This window comes from Macaca nemestrina, chromosome 1 (assembly GCF_043159975.1).
Source record: "Macaca nemestrina isolate mMacNem1 chromosome 1, mMacNem.hap1, whole genome shotgun sequence".
Taxonomy (NCBI): Eukaryota; Metazoa; Chordata; class Mammalia; order Primates; family Cercopithecidae; genus Macaca; species Macaca nemestrina.
In genome coordinates this window covers 158,207,671-158,234,111 of record NC_092125.1, presented here as the reverse complement: position 1 = coordinate 158,234,111, position 26,441 = coordinate 158,207,671, and the positions used below count along the sequence as shown (strand labels likewise).

Below are 26,441 nucleotides of genomic sequence, written 5' to 3'. Positions count from 1 at the left end.
CTGTAGAAAAGGGTCATATCAACTTGTCAGCACTCATCAACTCGTCATTTACATCAGGTATAACGAGTTGATGGGTGCAGCACAGCAACATGGCACAAGTATACATACGTAACAAACCTGCACGTTATGCACATGTACCCTAGAACTTAAAGTATAATAATAATAAAAAAAAAAGAAAGAAAAAAGAGAAAAAAAAGAAAAAAAAAAAAAGAAAAGGGTCATATCACTTACAAAGGGAACCCCATCAGGTGAACAGCGGACTTCTCAGCAGAAATGTTACAAGCCAGAATAGACCTGGAGGCCTATTTTTAGCATTCTTGAATAAAAGAAATTCCAACCAAGTATTTTGTATCTCACCAAACTAATTTTCATAACAGGAGAAAGGCAATTTTTTCCAAACAAGAAATCGCTGAGAAAATTCATTAACACTAGACCAGTTTACAAGAGACACTTAAAGGGGTTCTAAATGTGGAAATAAAAGAATAATACTTGCTACTACAAAAACACATAAGTACATGGTCCACAGACCCTATAAAAAACAACTATACAATTGAGACTACAAAGCATCAAACTAACAACATCACAACAGGATCAAAACCTCACATATCAATATTAACCTTGAACGTAAATGACCTAAACACCCCACTAAAAGGCATAGAGTGGCAAATTGGATTTACAAAAAAAGACCCAACCTTCCTCTGTCTTCAAGAGACACATATCATGGGTAACAACACCTATAGGCTCCTTGTTCCTGAATGACTTTTGGGATAGAAAAAGATCTATCAAATAAATGGGAAATGAAAAAGAGCAGGAGTGGCTATTATTGTATGAGATAAAACAGGATTTAAACTCACAACAGAAAAAAAGACAAAAAAGAGGATTACACAATGATAAAGAGTTCATTTCAACAAAGAAGACATATTTGTCCTAAATACATATGCACTCAGCATTGGAGCACTCAGATTCATAAAACAGGTACTTCTAGACCTATGGAAAGAATTAAACAGCCAATAATAATAGGGAACCTCAATACTCTACTAAAAGTGTTAGATCATTGAGGCAGAAGACTAACAAAGAAATTCTAGACTAAAATTCAATTCTTGACCAACTGGACCTAAAAGACATCTACAAGGTACTACCCAACAACCACAGAACATGCATTCTTCTCATGTGCACATGGAATATAGTCTAAGATCAACCACGTTCTTGGCCATAAAGCCAGTCTCAATAAATTTAAAAAAACTAAAATCATACCAGACCTATTCTCTGACCACAGTGGAATAAAAATAGGTATCAGTACCAAGAGGATTCCTCAAAACCACACAACTATACGAAAACTAAGCAACTTGCTTCTGAATGACTTTTGGGTAACCAAAAAAATTAATGAAATAAAAATTTCTTTGAAATAAATGAAAAGAGAGACACAACATAGCAAAATCTCTGGGATGCAGCAAAAGCAGTGTTGAGGAAAGTGTATGGCACTAAATACCTGTATCGAGAAGTTAGAAAAATCTCAGATTAACAATCTAATATCACACTTAGAGGAACTAGAAAAACAAGAACAAAGTAATCCCAAAGCTGGCAGAAGAAAATAAATTACTAAAATTAGAAGAGAACTAATTGACATTGAGATGCCAAAATTCACAAAAAAGGATCAACAAAACAAAAAATTGGTTATTTGAAAGGAGAAACAAATAATGCCAATAGACTGCTAGCTGGATTAACAAAGAAAAAAAGTGAGACAATCCAAATGAACACAACACCAGCAACAGTGGTGACATTACAACCAATCCCACAGAAATACAAAAGATCCTCAGAGAAAACTATGAATACATCTATCTATACAAACTACAAAATCTAGAGGAAATGAGTAAATTCACAGTCTCCCAAGATTTCATCAGGAAGAAATTGAAACCCTGAACAGGCCAATAATGAATTCTGAAATAGAGCCAGTAACAAAAAATGTACCAACCAAAAAAAGCCCTGTAGCAGACAAATTCACAGCCAAATTTTACCAGATGTATAAGGAAGAGCTGGTACCAATCTTACTGAAATTATTCCAAAAAAATCAAGGAGAGGAGACTCCTGCCTAACTCATTCTACAAAACCAGCATCATTCTGATACCAAAATCTTGCAAAGACACAAAAAGCAAAGAAAACTCCAGGCCAATATCCTTGATGAACTTAGACCCCAAAATCCTTAACAACAACAACAAAGAGCAAATGGAATCCAGCAGCACATCGATAAGTTAATTCATCCTATCAATTAGGATTTATTCCTGGGATGCAAGGTTGGGGTTGGTTCAACACACATGAATCAATAAATGTGACTCACCACATCAACAGAATTAAAAACAAAGACCATATGATCATCTCAATAGATGCAAAAAAAAAAAAAAAAAAAAAAAAGCTTCTGGTAAAATCCAACATCCCTTCATAATAAAAACTCTCAGGTTTTAAAAAATCTTCAAATGCCTAACAAAAGCAGTCATTAAAGGAACACTCCTCAAAATAATGAGCAATTTATGAAAAACCTGTAGCCAGCATCATACTAAAAGAGCAAAAACTGGAAGCATTTCCCTTGCGGAACTCGAACAAGACAAGGATCCTCACTCTCACCACTCCTATTCAGCATAGTACTGGAAGTCCTAGCTAGAGCAATCAGGTGAGAGAAAAAAACAAAACGGATCTAAATAGGAAAAGAATATGTAAAATTATCTCTCTCCACTTAAGATAGAACTCAATACATAGAAAATTCTAAATAATCTGTTGAAAGATTCCTAAACATAATAAATGACTTTGGTAAAGTTTTAGGATACAAATCAATGTACAAAATCTAGTAGCATTTCTGTACACTAGTAACATTCAAGCTGATAGCCAAATCAAGGATATAATCCCATTTACAATAGACATAAATAAAATAAAATACCTAGGAATACATTTAACCAATTGTGTAAAATAGAGAACTACAAGGAGAACTACCACACACTGATGAAAGAAATCATAGATGTCACAATCAAATGAAAAAAATTTCCTTGCACATAGATTGGAAGAATCAATATTGTTTAAATAAAAATTTAAATGGCCATACTGCCCAAAGCAATATACAGATTCAACATTATGCCTATCAAACCACCAACACCATTTTTTACAGAATTAGAAAAAACTAATCTAAATTAATATAAAACCAAAAAAGAGCCCAAATAGCCATAGCATCCTAAGCAAAAAGAACAAAGTTGGCATCACATTACCCAACTTCAGACATACCACATTACCCAATTTCAAACTATACTGTAAAGCTACAGTAATCAAAACAGCATGGTACTGGTATAAAAACAGACATATACCAATGGAAGAGAATAGAGAACTCAGAAATAAAGCTGCACTCCTACAACCAACTGACTTTCAGCAAAGCCAACAATAATAAGCAATAAGGAAAGGACTTCCTGTTTAATAAATGGTGCTGGGGCAGCTGGCTATCCATATGCAACAGAAAGAAACTAGACCTCCTACCTATCACCATATACAAAACTTAACTCGAAATGGATTAAATACTTAAATGTAAGAACTCAAACTATAAAAATACTAGAACACCACCTAGGAAATAACCTTATAGACATTGGTCTTGGCAAAGAACTTAGAACTAAGTCCACAAAAGCAATTGTAACAACAACAACAAAAATTAAGCCAGGTACAGTGGCTCACGGTTGTAATCCCAGCACTTTGGGTGGCCAAGATGGGTAGATTGCTTGAGTCTGGAAGTTTGAGACCAGCCTGGGCAACATAGTGAGACCCCCATCTCTAAAAAACATAGAAATTAGCCAGGCATCATGGTGCATATTCCCAACTACTCAGAAGGCCGAGATGGAAGGATTACCTGGGCCTAGGAAGGTCTAAGCTGCAGTGAGCCATGATCACGCCACTGCACTTCAACCTGAGTGACAGAATGGGACTCTGTATCAAAAAAAAAATTGACAAGTGGGAGCTAATTAAACTAAAGAGCTTCTGCCCAGCAAGAGACACTATCAACAGGGTAAACAGACAACTGACAGAATGGGATAAAATATTAGTAGCAAACAATGCACCCAACAAAGGTCTAATATCCAGAATATATAAGGAACCTAACCAAACAAGTAAAAAACACATAACTCCATAAAAGGTGGGCAAGATACTTCAAAAAGAAGATATACAAGTGGCCAAGAAACAAATGAAAAAAAAAATGCTTCACATCGTGCATCATCAGAGAAATGCAAATCAAAATCCCAAAGCAATACCATCTCACACCAGTGAGAGTGGTAATTATTAAAAAGTCAAAAAATAACAGATGTTGGTGAGTACACAGAGAAAAAGGAACTCTTTATGCTATTGGTAGGAATGTAAATGAGTTCAGTCACTGTGGAAAGCAGTTTGGAGATTTCTCAAAGAAGCAAAAACAGAACTACCACTCAACCTAGCAATCCCATTGCTTGGTATATATCCAAAGGAAAAGAAATTGTTCTACTGAAAAGACACCTGCACTTGTATGTTTATTCCATCAGGATTCACAATACAAAGATATGGAATCAACCTAGGTGCCCATCAACAGTGGACTGGATAAAGAAACTGTGACACATATACACCAGGGAATACTATGCAGCCACAAAAAGGGAGAAATCATGTCCTTTGAAGCAACATGGATGTAGGTGGAGGCCATCATCCTATGTTAATTGATACAGAAACAGAAAGCAAAACACTGCATATTTTTATAAGTGGGAGTTAAACATTGGGTACATACAGACATAAAGATGGGAACAATAGACACTGGGGACTATAAGGGGGGATGAGGATGGGGACAAGGGTTGAAAATCAACCTCTTGGGTACTCTGCTCACTATTTGGGTGACATGTTCTACCTCAATGGTTCTATCCCAAACCCTCGCATCACGCAATATACTCTTGTAACAAGCCTTCACATGTACCCTCTGAATCTAAAATAAAATTTGAAATTTAAAAGAATAAGATCGGAGAGAGGACGGAGCAAGATGGCCGAATAGGAACAGCTCCAGTCTCCAACTCCCAGCGCGAGTGACACAGAAGACCGGTGATTTCTGCATTTTCAACTGAGGTACTGGGTTCATCTCACTGGGGAGTGCCGGACGATCAGTGCTGGTCAGCTGCTGCAGCCCGACCAGCCAGAGCTGAAGCAGGGCGAGGCATTGCCTCACCTGGGAAGCGCAAGGGGGAAGGGAATCCCTTTTCCTAGCCAGGGGAACTGAGACACACAACACCTGGAAAATCGGGTAACTCCCACCCCAATACTGCGCTTTAAGCAAACAGGCACACCAGGAGATCATATCCCACACCTGGCTGGGAGGGGCGAACACCCACGGAGCCTCCCTCATTGCTAGCACAGCAGTCTGTGATCTACCGGCAAGGCAGCAGCGAGGCTGGGGGAGGGGCGCCCGCCATTGCTGAGGCTTAAGTAGGTAAACAAAGCTGCTGGGAAGCTCGAACTGGGTGGAGTTCACAGCAGCTCAAGGAAACCTGCCTGTCTCTGTAGACTCCACCTCTGGGGACAGGGCAATAACAAACACAGCCGAAACCTCTGCAGACGCAAACGACTCTGTCTGACAGCTTTGAAGAGAGCAGTGGATCTCCCAACACGGAGGTTGAGATCTGAGAAGGGACAGACTCCCTGCTCAAGTGGGTCCCTGACCCCTGAGTAGCCTAACTGGGAGACATCCCCCACTAGGGGCAGTCTGACACCCCACACCTCACAGGGTGGAGTACACCCCTGAGAGGAAGCTTCCAAAGCAAGAATCAGACAGGTACACTCGCTGTTCAGAAATATTCTGTCTTCTGCTGCCTCTGCTGCTGATACCCAGGCAAACAGGGTCTGGAGTGGACCTCAAGCAATCTCCAACAGACCTACAGCTGACGGTCCTGACTGTTAGAAGGAAAACTATCAAACAGGAAGGACACCTACACCAAAACCCCATCAGTACATCACCATCATCAAAGACCAGAGGCAGATAAAACCACAAAGATGGGGAAAAAGCAGGGCAGAAAAGCTGGAAATTCAAAAAATAAGAGCGCATCTCCCCCGGCAAAGGAGCGCAGCTCATCGCCAGCAACGGATCAAAGCTGGACGGAGAATGACTTTGACGAGATGAGAGAAGAAGGCTTCAGTCCATCAAATTTCTCAGAGCTAAAGGAGGAATTACGTACCCAGCGCAAAGAAACTAAAAATCTTAAAAAAAAAGTGGAAGAATTGATGGCTAGAGTAATTAATGCAGAGAAGGTCCTAAACGAAATGAAAGAGATGAAAACCATGACACGAGAAATACGTGACAAATGCACAAGCTTCAGTAACCGACTCGATCAACTGGAAGAAAGAGTATCTGCGATTGAGGATCAAATGAATGAAATGAAGCGAGAAGAGAAACCAACAGAAAAAAGAAGAAAAAGAAATGAACAAAGCCTGCAAGAAGTATGGGATTATGTAAAAAGACCAAATCTACGTCTGATTGGGGTGCCTGAAAGTGAGGGGGAAAATGGAACCAAGTTGGAAAACACTCTTCAGGATATCATCCAGGAGAACTTCCCCAACCTAGTAGGGCAGGCCAACATTCAAATCCAGGAAATACAGAGAACGCCACAAAGATACTCCTCGAGAAGAGCAACTCCAAGACACATAATTGCCAGATTCACCAAAGTTGAAATGAAGGAAAAAATCTTAAGGGCAGCCAGAGAGAAAGGTCGGGTTACCCACAAAGGGAAGCCCATCAGACTAACAGCAGATCTCTCGGCAGAAACTCTACAAGCCAGAAGAGAGTGGGGGCCAATATTCAACATTCTTAAAGAAAAGAATTTTCAACCCAGAATTTCATATCCAGCCAAACTAAGTTTCATAAGTGAAGGAGAAATAAAATCCTTTACAGATAAGCAAATGCTTAGAGATTTTGTCACCACTAGGCCTGCCTTACAAGAGACCCTGAAGGAAGCACTCAACATGAAAAGGAACAACCAGTACCAGCCATTGCAAAAACATGCCAAAATGTAAAGACCGTCAAGGCTAGGAAGAAACTGCATCAACTAACGAGCAAAATAACCAGTTAATATCATAATGGCAGGATCAAGTTCACACATAACCATCTTAACCTTAAATGTAAATGGACTAAATGCTCCAATTAAAAGACACAGACTGGCAAACTGGATAAAGAGTCAAGACCCATTAGTCTGCTGTATTCAGGAGACCCATCTCACACGCAGAGACATACATAGGCTCAAAATAAAGGGATGGAGGAAGATTTACCAAGCAAATGGAGAACAAAAAAAAGCGGGGGTTGCAATACTAGTCTCTGATAAAACAGACTTTAAACCATCAAAGATCAAAAGAGACAAAGAAGGCCATTACATAATGGTAAAGGGATCAATTCAACAGGAAGAGCTAACTATCCTAAATATATATGCACCCAATACAGGAGCACCCAGATTCATAAAGCAAGTCCTTAGAGACTTAAAAAGAGACTTAGACTCCCATACAATAATAATGGGAGACTTCAACACTCCACTGTCAACATTAGACAGATCAACGAGACAGAAAGTTAACAAGGATATCCAGGAATTGAACTCATCTCTGCAGCAAGCAGACCTAATAGACATCTATAGAACTCTCCACCCCAAATCAACAGAATATACATTCTTCTCAGCACCACATCGTACTTACTCCAAAATCGACCACGTAATTGGAAGTAAAGCACTCCTCAGCAAATGTACAAGAACAGAAATTATAACAAACTGTCTCTCAGACCACAGTGCAATCAAACTAGAACTCAAGACTAAGAAACTCAATCCAAACCGCTCAACTACATGGAAACTGAATAACCTTCTCCTGAATGACTACTGGGTACATAACGAAATGAAGGCAGAAATAAAGATGTTCTTTGAAACCCATGAGAACAAAGATACAACATACCAGAATCTCTGGGACACATTTAAAGCAGTGTGTAGAGGGAAATTTATAGCACTAAATGCCCACAAGAGAAAACAGGAAAGATCTAAAATTGACACTCTAACATCACAATTAAAAGAACTGGAGAAGCAAGAGCAAACACATTCGAAAGCTAGCAGAAGGCTAGAAATAACTAAGATCAGAGCAGAACTGAAGGAGATAGAGACACAAAAAACTCTCCAAAAAATCAATGAATCCAGGAGTTGGTTTTTTGAAAAGATCAACAAAATTGACAGACCACTAGCAAGACTAATAAAGAAGAAAAGAGAGAAGAATCAAATCGACGCAATTAAAAATGATAAAGGGGATATCACCACCGACCCCACAGAAATACAAACTACCATCAGAGAATACTATAAACACCTCTACGCAAATAAACTGGAAAATCTAGAAGAAATGGATAATTTCCTGGACACTTACACTCTCCCAAGACTAAACCAGGAAGAAGTTGAATCCCTGAATAGACCAATAGCAGGGTCTGAAATTGAGGCAATAATTAATAGCCTACCAACCAAAAAAAGTCCAGGACCAGATGGATTCACAGCTGAATTCTACCAGAGGTACAAGGAGGAGTTGGTACCATTCCTTCTGAAACTATTCCAATCAATAGAAAAAGAGGGAATCCTCCCTAACTCATTTTATGAGGCCAACATCATCCTGATACCAAAGCCTGGCAGAGACACAACAAAAAAAGAGAATTTTAGACCAATATCCCTGATGAACATCGATGCAAAAATCCTCAATAAAATACTGGCAAACCGGATTCAGCAACACATCAAAAAGCTTATCCACCATGATCAAGTGGGCTTCATCCCTGGGATGCAAGGCTGGTTCAACATTCGCAAATCAATAAACATAATCCAGCATATAAACAGAACCAAAGACAAGAACCACATGATTATCTCAATAGATGCAGAAAAGGCTTTTGACAAAATTCAACAGTCCTTCATGCTAAAAACGCTCAATAAATTCGGTATTGATGGAACGTACCTCAAAATAATAAGAGCTATTTATGACAAACCCACAGCCAATATCATACTGAATGGGCAAAAACTGGAAAAATTCCCTTTGAAAACTGGCACAAGACAGGGATGCCCTCTCTCACCACTCCTATTCAACATAGTGTTGGAAGTTCTGGCTAGGGCAATCAGGCAAGAGAAAGAAATCAAGGGTATTCAGTTAGGAAAAGAAGAAGTCAAATTGTCCCTGTTTGCAGATGACATGATTGTATATTTTAAAAACCCCATTGTCTCAGCCCAAAATCTCCTTAAGCTGATAAGCAACTTCAGCAAAGTCTCAGGATACAAAATCAATGTGCAAAAATCACAAGCATTCTTAAACACCAGTAACAGACAAACAGAGAGCCAAATCAGGAATGAACTTCCATTCACAATTGCTTCAAAGAGAATAAAATACCTAGGAATCCAACTTACAAGGGATGTAAAGGACCTCTTCAAGGAGAACTACAAACCACTGCTCAGTGAAATAAAAGAGGACACAAACAAATGGAAGAACATACCATGCTCATGGATAGGAAGAATCAATATCATGAAAATGGCCATACTGCCCAACGTAATTTATAGATTCAATGCCATCCCCATCAAGCTACCAATGAGTTTCTTCATAGAATTGGAAAAAACTGCTTTAAAGTTCATATGGAACCAAAAAAGAGCCCGCATCTCCAAGACAATCCTAAGTCAAAAGAACAAAGCTGGAGGCATCACGCTACCTGACTTCAAACTATACTACAAGGCTACAGTAACCAAAACAGCATGATACTGGTACCAAAACAGAGATATAGACCAATGGAACAGAACAGAGTCCTCAGAAATAATACCACACATCTACAGCCATCTGATCTTTGACAAACCTGAGAGAAACAAGAAATGGGGAAAGGATTCCCTATTTAATAAATGGTGCTGGGAAAATTGGCTAGCCATAAGTAGAAAGCTGAAACTGGATCCTTTCCTTACTCCTTATACGAAAATTAATTCAAGATGGATTAGAGACTTAAATGTTAGACCTAATACCATAAAAATCCTAGAGGAAAACCTAGGTAGTACCATTCAGGACATAGGCATGGGCAAAGACTTCATGTCTAAAACACCAAAAGCAACGGCAGCAAAAGCCAAAATTGACAAATGGGATCTCATTAAATTAAAGAGCTTCTGCACAGCAAAAGAAACTACCATCAGAGTGAACAGGCAACCTACAGAATGGGAGAACATTTTTGCAATCTACTCATCTGACAAAGGGCTAATATCCAGAACCTACAAAGAACTCAAACAAATTTACAAGAAAAAAACAAACAACCCCATCAAAAAGTGGGCAAAGGATATGAACAGACATTTCTCAAAAGAAGACATTCATACAGCCAACAGACACATGAAAAAATGCTCATCATCACTGGCCATCAGAGAAATGCAAATCAAAACCACAATGAGATACCATCTCACACCAGTTAGAATGGCGATCATTAAAAAGTCAGGAAACAACAGGTGCTGGAGAGGATGTGGAGAAATAGGAACACTTTTACACTGTTGGTGGGATTGTAAACTAGTTCAACCATTATGGAAAACAGTATGGCGATTCCTCAAGGATCTAGAACTAGATGTACCATATGACCCAGCCATCCCATTACTGGGTATATACCCAAAGGATTATAAATTATGCTGCTATAAAGACACATGCACACGTATGTTTAATGCAGCACTATTCACAATAGCAAAGACTTGGAATCAACCCAAATGTCCCTCAGTGACAGATTGGATTAAGAAAATGTGGCACATATACACCATGGAATACTATGCAGCCATCAGAAAAGATGAGTTTGCGTCCTTTGTAGGGACATGGATGCAGCTGGAAACCATCATTCTTAGCAAACTATCACAAGAACAGAAAACCCAACACCGCATGTTCTCACTCATAGGTGGGAACTGATCAATGAGATCACTTGGACTCAGGAAGGGGAACATCACACACAGGGGCCTATCATGGGGAGGGGGGAGGGGGGAGGGATTGCATTGGGAGTTATACCTGATGTAAATGATGAGTTGATGGGTGCAGCACACCAACATGGCACAAGTATACATATGTAACAAACCTGCACGTTATGCACATGTACCCTACAACTTAAAGTACAATAATAATAAATAAATTAAAAAATAAATAAATAAATAAATAAATAAATAAATAAAAGAATAAGATCGAAAAATATCTAAACACTGTTTTCATTGTCTCACATGTCATGCAAATCTTTGCCTAAAAAAGCTGCAAAGCCATCTTAACTTTCTTTGATTTGGCTAAGGAAGTGTTATTTGAAGGATTATTATGAAACAAGTATTAATACCTCATTTTTTTTTTTTTTTTTTTTTTTTTTTGAGACTGAGTCTGGCTCTGTCGCCCAGGCTGGAGTGCAGTGGCCGGATCTCAGCTCACTGCAAGCTCCGCCTCCCGGGTTTCCGCCATTCTCCTGCCTCAGCCTCCGGAGTAGCTGGGACCACAGGCGCCCGCCACCTCGCCCGGCTAGTTTTTTGTATTTTTTAGTAGAGACGGGGTTTCACCGTGTTAGCCAGGATGGTCTCGATCTCCTGACCTTGTGATCCGCCCGTCTCAGCCTCCCAAAGTGCTGGGATTACAGGCTTGAGCCACCGTGCCCGGCTAATACCTCATTTAAAAAGACTCTCTGTATACATAAACATATGCTCATACATACAGATATATATAATACACATACAACAATGTAATCATGTTTTATGTTATTACAAAGGGTTAAAAACTGTCTCTTCTTTATCTTGTGTGCTTTAAAGTAATACATTTTTATGTTTGCTTGTAAATAAAAATGTTGACATGTCAGAATCAAATTGGTATGAAAATAGCCAATATTCAAAATGGCATACTGTATGTTAGGCTAATATATTTGCTTTTGTGGTTTGATATTTATGTACTACAAATTAGATAAAATGTGATAAATGAAAAAAGTAATATTAAGTCATTAGAATTGAGCTTTGAACATTTTAAATAGCAGTTGGTTATTTATTTGCTCACTTCACAACTTGATTTTGAAAATAGGAACTGTAATTATAAACAGATTCATCTGATTATTTTGTGGAAAATAGACCAGAGTAGGGTAATAGCTGCAGATAAAAATGAGTTAGGAGGTTATGGTAGGTATCTAACTGAGAAGTAACAGTGGTTTGAATGAAGCGATTTAGTGGAGATGGTGAGTGGTGATGCCCTTATTAAAGAAAGGAAGGTAGACACGAGAGCAGATTTGGTGGGGTATAAAGTCAAATAAATAAGTCCAGGGCAAGAAAGAGCAGTCAGGGCTATAGATGTAAATCTAGGACTTAACACCACATTCATAGTTTTTAAAACTATGGGATCAGATACAATTACCTAGAAAAGTCAGAGAAAATGCATTCTGGGGGCTCTCCAACACCCAGACTTTAAGTGTGAGCGACTGGGCAGAGAAGGAGAAATCACAGAGTCAGGAGGAAACCCAGGAGGTGTGGTATAATGGAAACAGAAGAAGAAAGTGTTTTAAAAAGTGCAGTAGCTGACCATGGTGAATGCTGCTGAGAGAGAGTAAGGTGAGGAAAAGAATTCTGGAATGGAAGAGCAAGATACAGGTCTGTGGAAACGATAAAAAACTGTTTCATGAAGTAACGCAGATACAATTCCAGTTGGAGTGATTTAATGAGAGAATAGGAGAAAAGTGGAGTCAGTGCCTATAAACAATTCTTTTGAGTTTTAGCATGATGAAAGGGTTAAGTGAACATTTTTTAAAAATAAATTTCAGGCAGCTATATTAAGGCATATTTACATGTAGGCAAGAGAAAGAGGGGATAATTGCAATAGCAAAGTCTTTGAAGAGGCAGTGCAGATAGAGGTACTATGAACCTTGGAAAGGATGAGAACAACCCTTCCCTGTAACAGAAGAGGAAGTGGAGCACATGGGAACAAGCCACTGACTTTGGTAGGCTTCAGCTTCTTTGGAACAGAAGGCTGTTGAAAAATGTGTCCCGTGGGTTAAACTCAATAATACTCTAATTCTCCCAAGCTTACCCACGTTGCTAGCACAGTTAAGCTTTCTTTAATACCAGGCTCTTAAAAGGAAGTATAAATGTGGAATGAATGAACCAAAAAGAAAAGACAAAAATGGCATCATCCACCCAATCGAAATGCAAGGCCTGTTTATCCACTCACTCCTGACTACTGAGTGCACCCCACATCTTAGGATCTGGGAGTGTTTCCCTCTGCTGAGGTGCACTTTTAGTGGATGCAAAACCAACAGTTCCTCCTGGGCCATGACTCAGCAGAGTTATCCCATTAGTACCTTCTCTGGGAGAATGGAAGTGGCATAGTACAATATCCTGTGTTGAACTTTTCCTTTTTCTTTTACTTTTGTCCATTCAAGCAAAAGCAGCACTCAGTGGTACTTCTCTCCTTAGGCTACTTTATATCAGAAGTGGAATGTTTTTTTCCTCATTGGCTCATTTATCTCAACCTTGTCAGAAAGATGAGGGTTTATTTTAGCCCTAATTACTTTATTCTAAGTGAGAAGACAAGGTCTATGAATAAAAACATAACTCAGATCATACTGAGCAAAAAAACATTATTTTGAATCATGATACATTTTGAGGCAGAATAATTCAGACTTCTGATGGCACAAAAAAGACTTGACCTCTACTTTGTTTTAAGGTAAGAAAAAAACATCTGCTGATACATTTTTTACCTTTTTATTTCAACCCTAAGATTAAAAAATTACAAATGGAAATTTACAAAATAGGCTCTACAAAAGATTATATAACCTACCTTTCTACCTTATATGATCATATATGATTAAGTAACAAAATCTATATGAAGGAATTTTGAAACTGTAAAATGCTATCTAAGTGTGAGAACAAACAGCAGCATCTAAGTAGGTAGAATTAAAGTACATGAGAGTCAATAAATGGGTTTTGAGAACAGAGGCAGGAAAGTACATATATGATCATATTTTCTTATACATTTATTTATTTAATTGACAAATTACTTAAATTAATTAATTAAATATACACAATAATTGTGTATATTTACAGGGTGCAATGTGATGTTTTGCTCTATGTATACATCATAGAAAGATGAAGTTAAACTAATTAACATATCCATCACCTTGTTGTGGTGATCACAGTTAATAATAATGTATTGCATATTTTAAAATTGCTAATAGAATGGACTTCTAACATTCTCACCACATATATAATAATCTTTTCTTTGAAGATTGGGAATCCAAGTAATGTTGGAAGTCAAAGCATAAAAGTACTTATTTGTGTATCTCAGGGGCAATGAGATTGCACAAAGGAAGAGAAATTCTTGAAGCCAGTGCTGCTGAAGTTTTTATTTGCACATGAATCACCTGAGAATCTTCTGAAGGTGCAGATTCTGATTCAATAAGTCTGGGATGGGACTTGAGATGCTGAATTTCCACCTCCCAGGTCCTACTCATGCTGCTGGTCTACAGACCACACTTTGAGTAGCAAGGCTCAAGTCTATGGGGCTGACTGAGGAGAGAGCTGGCTGTCAGATAAAGAAGACTGAATAATATACTCAGAGTGTCATGAAAGCTGGAGAGTGAAGGTCTTCATTGGAAAGAGAGATGTGAACAAGACTCACATGTCAAAGTCACAAACTAAGTTGAAAGGAGGGAAAGAAAACAAGATGTGTCAGGTGAGCTGGGGTGATAAAGCATCAGTAGCTGCATGGTGTGTTTCCTGGGAAATTCATTTACAGCTGCAAAAAGAGGGAACCCTGTCAGGAAGGAGAAACCAGACAGTTGAAAGAAGAATCCAAAATAAGCTTCAGTCAGCAATTATTCTTTACCAACCAAATATTTAGCTATTCCTAGATTTTAAAAGAATCACATATTTCTCAATGGATAGACTGTCATGAAAGATTCTTAGCACTTAATACTCAGACTGTGACTTACCAAAGTCCTCTTCCTCAGAGGCAGTATCTGCTGGTTTTTCTAGGAAAAAGCACAAAAGGCAAAATATATATATATATTTGTAGGGGTTGATGACTCTGAGGCTCTATACACATCTCTCCCTATCCTAAAAAAAATCTTAGTTTTTAGACTAATACACAGAATAACATAAGGCAGTTGGACTGGTTGAACTAATTATTTATACACAAAGCCACCAATAATAAGCATTTATTCTTAAGAAGTTACCAAAAAAAATACTTCATGAAGGTGCTGGAGGTAAGAGGTGTGGGGATGATGAAATAAAGCTGTTAATTCTTCCATTTGCATCTATGATTTGTACAATGTAGGTGATATGTAGAGACTTGAAAAATTCATTACCAAGAAATGAGGCATTTTGTTTACTCTCATTTTCTGTTCCTGCTTTAAACTTTAGAAGACACATTAGTCGTGAAAAACTTAATATGCACTAAATACCTTTTATTACATGCAGAATAGCCAGTGTAGACTAGGGAAAAGAGATATATTTTGAATTCAGCGGTCCCACTTTAATCACACTACGTGTGGCCTTCAGCTTTAACAGAAACTCCCATGTGATAACTATGAATGACTCTATTCAATTTGGAAGGTACAAATTATGGTAATTTTGGGGAATGGGGAGGTGGCACGTGCCATAATGAACAATAACAGCATCCTAATGCTTCAAGTGTCACATATGTTAAACAAAAACACTAATGCTTTCTACGAACACCCCATTCTCTGGTCCTTTATCAGACTTGCCAACTCATTAATTAGAGCTATTGAATAGAATTCCCTCTATAGACTTCATGGGCAGAAATTACAATGCTTGGTCTCCCCACTGATTTTTCATCAATCGGACTAACAGTAGCAAATCATTGAGAGTCAGAGTTGGGGTAAAGATTCCAGGGAAAGCGAACATTTGTAAATTGTGTTCCCTTGGGAAAAATAATAATAACGATAATTAAAATAGCAACTAACTTTTGAACACTTACTATGCACCAGGTGCCATGTTTCATTTATGTTGTCTCATTTAGTATTCAAAACCAGTCTTGCAGTAGTTACAATAATCAGTTCACTTCTAAAAATGAGAATCCGAGGTTCCCAGAGGCAACGTGAACTTTTGGGTCTAGTCTTTGTTTAAAGTCACACTGCTAGTAAGTGGGGAACCTGGAATTCACACTTAGGTCTGTGTGCCCCAGAGTCCATTTGTAATCAATATAACTACTAGCCTCCAGTAATATCAAATGTATGAGAAAAATAGATTACTCATAACGTTTTCAGGATATTGCCCACCACTACAAACACACCTTTGAAACTAGCAATGCTGACCCACATTCATTAGGATGGTAAGCATTATTAGGGACATACAGGTTTCAGACTTACCATTTAAAAAGCTAAATGAAGTGCCCAAAATATCATAAAATGGCCATCTATTGCTGATTTTATTAAAATAGTATGTACGTGCAAGGATTGGCGCCTGAGAGGTAGAATAAAATAAATAAAATGTCAAGATCTAATACAGACTACCTTTTTCCTGTTCCTGGGCCCTAACTGACTGACTTTGCCTTTAATGTCCCAAATACATTTTTAAAAAACAACAAAATTCTAGGTTCATGGTTATCTTAAATGGTTACATGTCATAGCTTTTTGTATCATACACTTCTAATCACATTTTAGCTTATATAATAACAGTGGTCAGCCTCTGCCTCCAGCCCTCTATTCCAATTTTCTCCAGCCCCCTCAGCTATATAAACTAGTAAATTCCACCTGCAGACCCAGTCCCACTTGGAATCAGTGTTGGGTATGGCAGGATGCATGTCAGTAATCTCAGTCCCTGCTGATGAGAGGAGAAGGGAACTGGTAGTTACTATAATGTAGGTGCTTCACAGATGTAGTTAAATCCTCTTGACAACCATATACTGTGTCATATACCCCATTTTACAGATGAGAAAACTGAAACTAGGATGGTGAAAATATTTGACCAACGTTATACCTTGTCATTGGTTAAGGAACAAACAAAGCAAAGAAAGAAAGCAGGATCTAGATGGTCTCCATCTCCCAGGCTAAATTCAATACAGTATAGTTTTGATTCCTCTTTCTCAATTTTGCATAATGAATCAAAAAAAAAAAAGTTCATATTTTGACGTGATCAGTTTACAAGATGGTTGAGCCTGTTTCTGTATCAGCTTATGTCTTTTTCAAAAGTTGTTTAGGAGAACATTCGTATCTTATGTAGGCTGCCTTCTGGTGTCTGCATAAGATACCAAAGCCATTCTATTTTGACCTTGGCAACAGCTGGGAAGACTGGAATCTAGTGTGAGAGAAGTTCTTGGACATGCACCCTACCTGCTTATATCCAGTATGGTAAATTTAGAATGAAGTTTCAGACTAGGAGCCAAAAGAGTCATACTTTCCAGTTTTATTGCTGGGCCTTTTACCACACTTTATTCCCTTTTGTCTTTCTTGCTTGAAAGGTCTGTTCAGGGGAATGAGAACTGGTAGGAGATAGAGGTGGAGGAGGGGGTAGCAATGAGTGGAACTCATTGATGTGAGTTATGCTCCTGTTGTGTCATCTTGAGGACCTTATTAAAAAGAAGCAAGACCCTAGACCCATAATCAAGCACAGCATCACTAACGATGGGTCAACCAGATGTTGTTTCTCCTGATGTGAAGCAATAGAGTTTGTACAGCATACCTAGCTAGTATGGATTCTGCCTCAAAATGTCCAACAGGAGCCACCACCAATGATTTAGATTTGATCTAACCTACACATAGGAAATAAAGAAGGTAAAAAACCTAAATGAAATCACTGGAAAGGAACTAAACAAATCCAGAAAGTGAGATATTCTCCAGGGCAATAGGTCAGTGTCAGAGGCAAAGGGAGTATGCTAATCAGAAGAGACTTCAGGGACATAGCCACCAGATGCCAGGTCTGGCCTTGGATTAGACCCTGATTTGGACAGAATGTGGTAAATACAGTGTTGGGGGACAATTAGGGCAATCTGAATATGGAATGAATATTAGCTAAATTTAACATTTGTTGTACTGGAAAGATGGAAATTCTTAACAGAAAAAAAGCAGGTAGCAAAAAGCATGTAAAAGCAAAATCTCATTATTGTAAAATAATTGAGGAAAGGATGGGGATACAAGAGTTGAAAAACAACATACTAGGTACTTTGTTCACTATATTTGGGTGATGGGTTCCATAAAAGTCCAAACCCCAGCATTATGCAATATACTCACATAACAAACCTGCACATGTACCCCTGGATCTGTAATTTTATAAAACCTGCTCTTAGAGTAATAAAAATTATTTTAATTAAAAATAATTATTTTGAAATGGAAGTGCATGGGTCCTTCTCACAGAGTCTAATTTTTGGTACTCAGAATACATAACTGATGTAGGTAGAATCTTCAGGAATTAAACCCGAAGGTTACGCATTTTTAAGTATGACCTTTACTTCTATTCGTTCACTGAGCTTCAGGCGTCAGGGATGAGTCCCTGCGCTCATTTAACATTTGAGTTGCTCTAGCATTCCTGTCACTGTCAGCAGCTTTCCCTCACCCCCTGTGTTAGGCTCATCAATGTGAAAGTCTGGGCTTCTGCTTTAGTTGCTTTGCCCAGGGCTCCATTCCCCTTTCCTGAGCCCACCTGCTTGGCTTTGGCCTGAGGTCCTACCTCGCTTCTGCCAACCCCAAAGACTGAATCCCACTCTTAGAACTCCAACTCTCTGACTTGACTATGTCTGTGAGTAGAGAGAAGGCTCAGAGCCATGATGCTGCCATTTATCTGAATTTCCAGCATCTTCTCATGGCAAGGACTGCCAGTGCTGTGCCTTGCCTGCCAAATTGGATTCTTTTTGATCGCTGTTGTCTGTCCAAACTACGCCTGATCTTGGCATGCCTATTATACTGCAATGGACAAGACAACTGCTCTCATAAGGTGAGCCTCTGAAGCTGGCTTCATTTCCTACTCTGTCCTGGCTTCCATCCTCATTCTACTCACTGACTTTTGCTATAGAGCCCTAAAGCCTGGAAGCCCAAGACAGAGTTGATGCCAAGTCTGCATCATTTGAGAAAGAGGCTGGTTATAAACTCACTACTTAGGGCAAGAAATGGAACCAGGGTAAGAGGACAACCATGTCCAGAAGCTTATTATTTCCTTCCTTTAATTTATTCACTCACTTAGCAAACATTCACTGACCTCTAACTGGATATCAAATACTATGCTGGGCACTGGAACTACATAGGTGAACAAGAGAATCTCTGTCCTCATGGAGTTTTTCATAATGCATCAGGATGATGGATCTTAGACAAATCAGCATACCAATCATTATTTGCTTGCAAATATGACATGATAGGTGCTATGAAGAATAAATACAAGGTGTGAAGACAACAGTTAATCTGGAATTTAAAGAATGAGTAAGAGTTTGTATGATGGTTGGCAGCCTCAGCAAAGGGCAAGCATGGGCAGAGATCCTATGATGGTAAGGAGCTTGACAGCTATGAGGAACTGAAACAAGGCCAACATGTGGCTGGAGGACACTAGGTAAGGGGCTGTGGTATGAGCTGGGGCTAGAGAAGTGGGATGGGAAGGAGAATAAACACATTTGACTGTCATATAGAAGACCCCAGCTGCTCCCCACCTAGATGCCCTTGTAAACATATATACTGTATACTGTAGCACTGAGGTTTGAGATGGATCTGAGGTTGCTGAGTATCACCTGTAACCTTCTGTGTTCTCAAAAAAAAAAACTTGCTGCTGAGTCCAAAAAATAACAGTATTCTGGGCATCATGGTTGGCCACTAGAAACAAAACAAAACTCATTATCCTTTGCATCAGTAATCTGTTTTACAATTCTAGCAGACAAAATTGCAAGCAAAATGTAGTGGAGTTAGAGACAGCCCAGAAAAGGGCATCCGAGAAAGGGCTAAAAAGTGTGACCCACACATGAAGCACCTCACCAAGAGAGAAGAAAGTTGATAGTTAAGATGACCAAAATCTACAAAATCATAAAGCTATAGAATGGTTACATGGGAGAGGAAGTTGAACACAACATTTTGGTAGTTAGAAATAGTGTGTGTGTGTTTTGAAATGTATGAGGTTCGAAAACTCATAGCCTGAAAAAAATACATTTTGGCAGATGAGATAATGTTCTGTTTTCTGTACAGTCACAGGGGAGTCCAAGAGGGCTGGCCCAATATTGCCTCTCACTCACTATGGTTTTGGGGCAAAGAAGGATCCTGAGTTTATCTCCTCCTCTGTAAAATGGGATGGAGCTTTTTCACAGGGTTGTTTTAAGAAATAGATGACATTTGAAATGTTCACCACAAGAGGTGGCTGGCAAGATGGCCCAACAGAAACAGCTCTGGTCTGTGGCTCCCAGCAAGATCAACGCAGAAGGCAGGTGATTTCTGCATTTCAAACTGAGGTACCCTGTTCATCTCAATGAGACTGGTTAGACAGTGGGTGTAGCCCACAGAGGATGAGCTGACACAGGGTGGGGCGTCACCTCACCCGGGAAGCACAAGAGGTTGGGGAACTCCATCCCCTACCGGAGAGAAGCCATGAGGGACTGTGCCATGAGGAATGGTGCATTCTAGCCCAAATAGTACACTTTTCCCGTGGTCTTCACAACCCACAGATTAGGAGATTCCCTCAGGTGCCTACACCACCAGGGCCCTGGGTTTCAAGCAGAAAACTAGGTTGGCAGACACCCAGCTTACTTGCAAGAGTTTTTTTCACACCCCAGTGGCACCTGGAATGCCAGTAGGACAGAACCATTCACTCCCCTGGAAAGGGGGCTAAAGCCAGGGAGCCAAGTTGTCTAGCTCAGTGGATCCCACACACATAGAGCCCAGCAAACTAAGATCCACTAGCTTGAAATTCTCGCTGACAGCACAGCAGTCTGATATCAACCTGGGACACTCGAGCTTGATGGAGGGAAGGACGTCCATCATTACTGAGGGTTCAGAAGGCGGTTTTCCCCTTACAGTGTAAACAAAGCTATGGAGAAGTTTGAACAGGGCGGAGCCCACCACAGCACTGCAAAGCCAGTGTAGCCAGACTGCCTCTCTAGATTCCAACTCTCTGGGCAGAGCATCTCTGAAAGAAAGGCAGCAGCCCCAGTCAGGGGCTGAGAGATAAAATGCCCATCTCCCTGGGACAGAGCACCCGGGAGAAGAGGCAGCTGTGGGCGAAGCTTCAACAGACTTAAACGTTCCTGCCTGCTGGCTCTGAAGAGAGCAGCAAATCTCCCAGCACAGCACTCAATCTCTGCTAAGGGACAGACTGCCTGCTCAAGTGAGCCCCCGACCCCCGTGTCTCCTGACTGGGAGATATCTCCCAGCAGGGGTCAACAGACACCTAATAGAGAAGAGTTCCGGCTGGCATCTGGTGGGTGCCCCTCTGGGACGATGCTTCCAGAGGAAGAAACAGGCAGCAATCTTTGCTGTTCTGCAGCCTCTGCTGGTGATACCCAGGCACACAGGGTCTGGAGTGGACCTCCAGCAAACTCCAGCAGACCTGCAGCAGAGGGTCTTGACTGTTAGAAGGAAAACTAACAAACAGAAAAGAATAGAATTAACATCATCCAAAAGGATGCCCACACAAAAACCCATCCGAAGGTTGCCAACATCAAAGACCAAAGATACATAAATCCACAAAGATGAGAAAAAAACAGTACAGAAAGGCTGAAAATTACAAATGCCACAACGCCTCTTCTGCTCCACAGGATCATAACTCCTCACCAACAAGGGAACAAAACTGAAGAGAGAATGAGTTTAACAAATTGACAGAAGTAGGCTTCAGAAGGTGAGTAATAACAAACTCCTCCGAGCTAAAGCAGCATGTTCTAACCCAATGCAAGGGAACTAAGAATCTTGCAAAAAAGTAAGAGGAATTGCTAAATAGAATAACAAGTTTAGAGAAGAATATAAATTACATGACGGAGCTAAAAAACACAGCACGAGAACTTCATGAAGCATACACAACTATCAATAGGTGAATTGATCAAGCAGAAGAAAGGATATCAGAGATTGAAGATCAACTTAATGAAATAAAGCATGAAGACAAGATTAGAGAAAAAAGAATGAAAAGGAATGAACAAAGTCTCCAAGAAATATGGGACTATGTGAAAAGACCAAACCTATGCTTGATTGATGTATCTGAAGGTGATCGGGAGAATGGAACCAAGCTGGAAAATACTTTTCAGGATATTGTCCAGGAGAACATCCCCAACCTAGCAAGAAAGGTCAACATTCAAATTCAGGAAATACAGAGAACACCACAAAGATACTCCTTGAGGACAGCAACCCAAAGACACATAATCGTCAGATTCACCAAGGTTAAAATGAAGGAAAAAATGTTAAGGGCAGCCAGAGCAAAAGGTCGGGTTACCACAAAGGGAAGCCCAGCAGACTAACAGCAGATCTCTCTGCAGAAACCCTACAGCAAGAAGAGAGTGGGAGCCAATATTCAATGTTCTTAAAGAATTTTCAACCCAGAATTTCATATCCAGCCAAACAAAGCTTCATAAGAAAAGGAGAAATAAAATCCTATACAGACAAGCAAATGCTGAGAAATTTTGTCACCACCAGGACTGCCTTACAAGAGCTCCTGAAGGAAGCACTAAATATGGAAAGGAAAAACCAGTACCAGCCACTGCAAAAACATACCAAATTGTAAAGACCACTGACACTATGAAGAAACTATATCAACTAACGGGCAAAATAACCAGCTAGCATCAAAATGACAGCATCAAATTCACACATAACAGTATTAACCAAATGTAAGTGGGTTAAATGACCCAATTTAAAGACACAGGCTGGCAAATTGGATAAAGAGTCAAGACCCATCAGTGTGCTGTATTCAGGAGAACCATCTCACATGCAAAGGCACACATAGGCTCAAAATAAAGGGATGGAGGAAGATTTACCAAGCAAATGGAAAGCAAAAAGAAGCAAGGGTTGCAATCCTAGTCTCTGATAAAACAGACTTTCAATCAACAAAGAATAAAAGAGACAAAGACGGGCATTACATACTGGTAAAGGGATCAATGCAACAAGAAGAGCTAACTATCCTAAATACATATGCACTCAATACAGGAGCACCCAGATTCATACAGCAAGCTCTTAGAGACTTACAAAGAGACTTAGACCCCCACAAAATAATAGTGGGAGACTTTAACAGCCCACTGTCAATATTAAACAGATCAACAAGACAGAAAATTAACAATGATATTCAGGACTTGAACTCAGCTCTGCACCAAATGGACCTAAAAGACGTCTGCAGAACTCTCCACCTAAAATCAACAGAATATACATTCTTCTAAGCACTACATTGCACTTATTCTAAATTGACCACATAATTGGAAGTAAATCACTCCTCAGCAAACGCAAAAGAATGGAAATCATAACAAACAGTCTCTCAGACCACAGTGCAATCAAAATAGAACTCAGGATTAAGAAACTCACTCAAAACCACACAACTACATGAAAACTGAACAACTTGATCCTGAATGACTACTGGGTAAATAACAAAATTAAGGCAGAAATAATAAAGTTTTTTGAAACCAATGAGAACAAAGACAAAATGTACCAAAATCTGTGGCACACAGCTAAAGCTGTGTTTAGAGGGAAATTATTGCACCAAATGCCCACAGGAGAAAGCAGGAAAGATCTAAAATCAACATCCTAACATCATCATTAAAAGAACTAGAGAAGCAAGGGCAAACAAATTCAAAAGCTAGCAGAAGGCAAGAAATAACTAAGATCAGAGCAGAACTGAAGGCGACAGAGACAAAAAAAAAAAAAAGTTTAAAAAATCAGTGCCACCAGGAGCTGCTTTTTTGAAAAGATCAGCAAAATAGATAGACTACTAGCTAGACTAATAAAGAAAAAAAGAAAGAATAATTAAATAGATGCAATAAAAAATGATAGAGGGGATATCACCACCAATTCCACAGAAATACAAACTATCATTAGAGAATACTGTAAACACCTTCACACAAATAAACTAGAAAATCTAGAAGAAATGGATAAATTCCTGAACATATACACCCTCCCAAGACTAAACCAGGAAGAAGGTAAGTCCCTGTATAGACCAATAACAAGTTCTTAAGTTGAGGCAATAATTAATAGCCTACTGACCAAAAAAAGCCCAATACCAGATAGATTCACAGCCAAATTCTACCAGAGGTACAAAGAGGAGCTGGTACCATTCCTTCTGAAACTATTCCAAATGATAGAAATAGAGGGAATCCTCTATAACTTATTTTATGAGACCAGCATCATCCTGATACCAAAACCTGGCAGTGACACAACAAAAAATGAAAATTTGAGGCCCGTATCCCTGATGAGCATTGATATGAAAATCCTCAATAAAATACTGGCAAACCGAATCCAGCAGCACATCAAAAAGCTTATCCAGCATGATCAAGTCAGCTTTATCCCTGGGATGCAAGGCTGGTTCAACATATGCAAATCAATAAACATAATCCATCACATAAATAGAACCAAAGACAAAAACCACATGATTATCTCAATAGATGCAGAAAAGGCTTTCAACAAAATTCAACAGCCCTTCATGCTAAAAACTCTCAATAAACTAGGTATTGATGGAACATATCTCAAAATAAGAGCTATTTATGAAAACTCACAGGCAATATCATATTGAACGGGCAAAAGCTGGAAGCATTCCCTTTGAAAACCGGCACAAGACAAGGATGCCCTCTCTCCTATTCAACATAGTGTTGGAAGTTCTGGCCAGGGCAATCAGGTAAGAGAAAGAAATAAAGGGTATTCAAATAGGAAGAGAAGAAGTCAAATTGTCCCTGTTTGCAGATGACATGATTGTATATTTAGAAAACCCTATCGCCTCAGCCCAAAATCTCCTTCAGCTGATAAGCAACTTCAGCAAAATCTCAGGATACAAAATCAATGTGCAAAAATCACAAGCATTCCAATACACCAATAATAGACAAACAGAAAGCCCAATCATGAGTGAACTCCAATTCACAATTGTTGCTAAGAGAATAAAATAATTAGGAATCCAACTTACAAAGGATGTGAAGGACCTCTTCAAAGAGAACTACAAACCACTGCTCAAGGAAATAATAGAGGACACAAACAAATGGAAAAACATTCCATGCTCATGGATAGGAAGAATCAATATCATGAAAATGGCCATACTGCCCAAAGTAATTTATAAATTCAATGTCATCCCCATCAAGCTACCACTGACTTTCTTCACAGAATTAGGAAAAACTAACTTAAATTTCATATGGAACCAAAAAAGAGCCCATAGAGCCAAGACAATCCTAAGCAAAAAGAACAAAGCTAGAGGCATCATGCTACCTGACTTCAAACTATGCTACAAGGCTACAATAACTGAAACTGCATGGTACTGGTACTAAAACAGAGATATAGACCAATGGAACAGAACGGAGTTCTCAGAAATAATGACACACATCTACAACCATCTGATCTTTGACAAACCTGACAAAAACAAGAAATGGGGAAAGGATTCCTTATTTAATAAATTGTGTTGAGAAAACTGGCTAGCCATATGCAGAAAAGTGAAATTTGACTCCCTCCTTATACCTTATACAAACATTAACTCAAGATGGATTAAAGTCTTAAACATAATACCTAAGACCATAAAAATCCTAGACGAAGACCTAGGCAATACCATTCAGGACATAGGCATGGGTAAAGGCTTCATGACTAAAACACCAAAATTAATGCCAACAAAAGCCAAAATTGACAAATGGGATCTAATTAAACTAAAGAGTTTCTGCACAGCAAAAGAAACTATCATCAGAGTGAACATGCAACCTACCGAATGGGAGAAAATTTTTGCAATCTATCCATCTGACAAAGGGCTAATATCCAGAATCTACAAAGAACTTAAATAAATTTACAAGAAAAACAACAAATAACCACATCAAAAAGTGAGTGAAGGACATGAACAGATACTTCTCAAAAGAAGACATTTATGCAGCCTGCAAACATATGAAAAAAAGCTCATCATCACTGGTCATTAGAGAAATACAAATTAAAACCACAATGAGATACCATTTCACACCAGTTAGAATGGCGATCATTAAAAAGTCAGGAAACAACAGATGCTGGAGAGGATATGGAGAAATAGGAATGTTTTTTCACGGTTGGTGGGAGTGTAAATTAGTTCAACCATTGTGGAAGACAGTGTGGCGATTCCTCAATGATCTAGGACTAGAAATAACATTTGACCTGGCAATTCCATTACTGGGTATATACCCAAAGGATTATAAATCATTCTACTATAAAGACACATGCATACATATGTTTATTGCAGCACTATTCACAACAGCAAAGACTTGGAACCAACCAAATGCCCATCAATGATAGACTAAAGAAAATGTGGCACATATATACCACGGAATACTATGCAGTCACAAAAAAGGATGAGTTCATGTCTTTT

The 26,441-nt window shown here is 39.1% G+C and overlaps 1 protein-coding gene across 11 annotated transcripts in view; it reads right to left on the bottom strand.

Annotated features, from left to right (window-relative positions):
- LOC105482661 (solute carrier family 44 member 5) overlaps positions 1-26,441 on the bottom strand; it is a 531,652-nt gene that overhangs the window by 177,473 nt on the left and 327,738 nt on the right. For 10 of the 11 annotated variants that reach the window (XM_071091064.1, XM_024793098.2, XM_071091035.1 and 7 more), the window contains one exon: positions 14,963-15,001. The exons of the other annotated variant lie outside the window; for it this stretch is intronic. Coding sequence is in view for 8 of the 10 variants with exons in the window: in XM_071091035.1 (XP_070947136.1) it covers positions 14,963-15,001 (39 nt within the window). In the remaining 2 variants the exon portion in view is untranslated. The remainder of the gene's footprint in view (positions 1-14,962; positions 15,002-26,441) is intronic. 11 annotated transcript variants of the gene reach the window in all.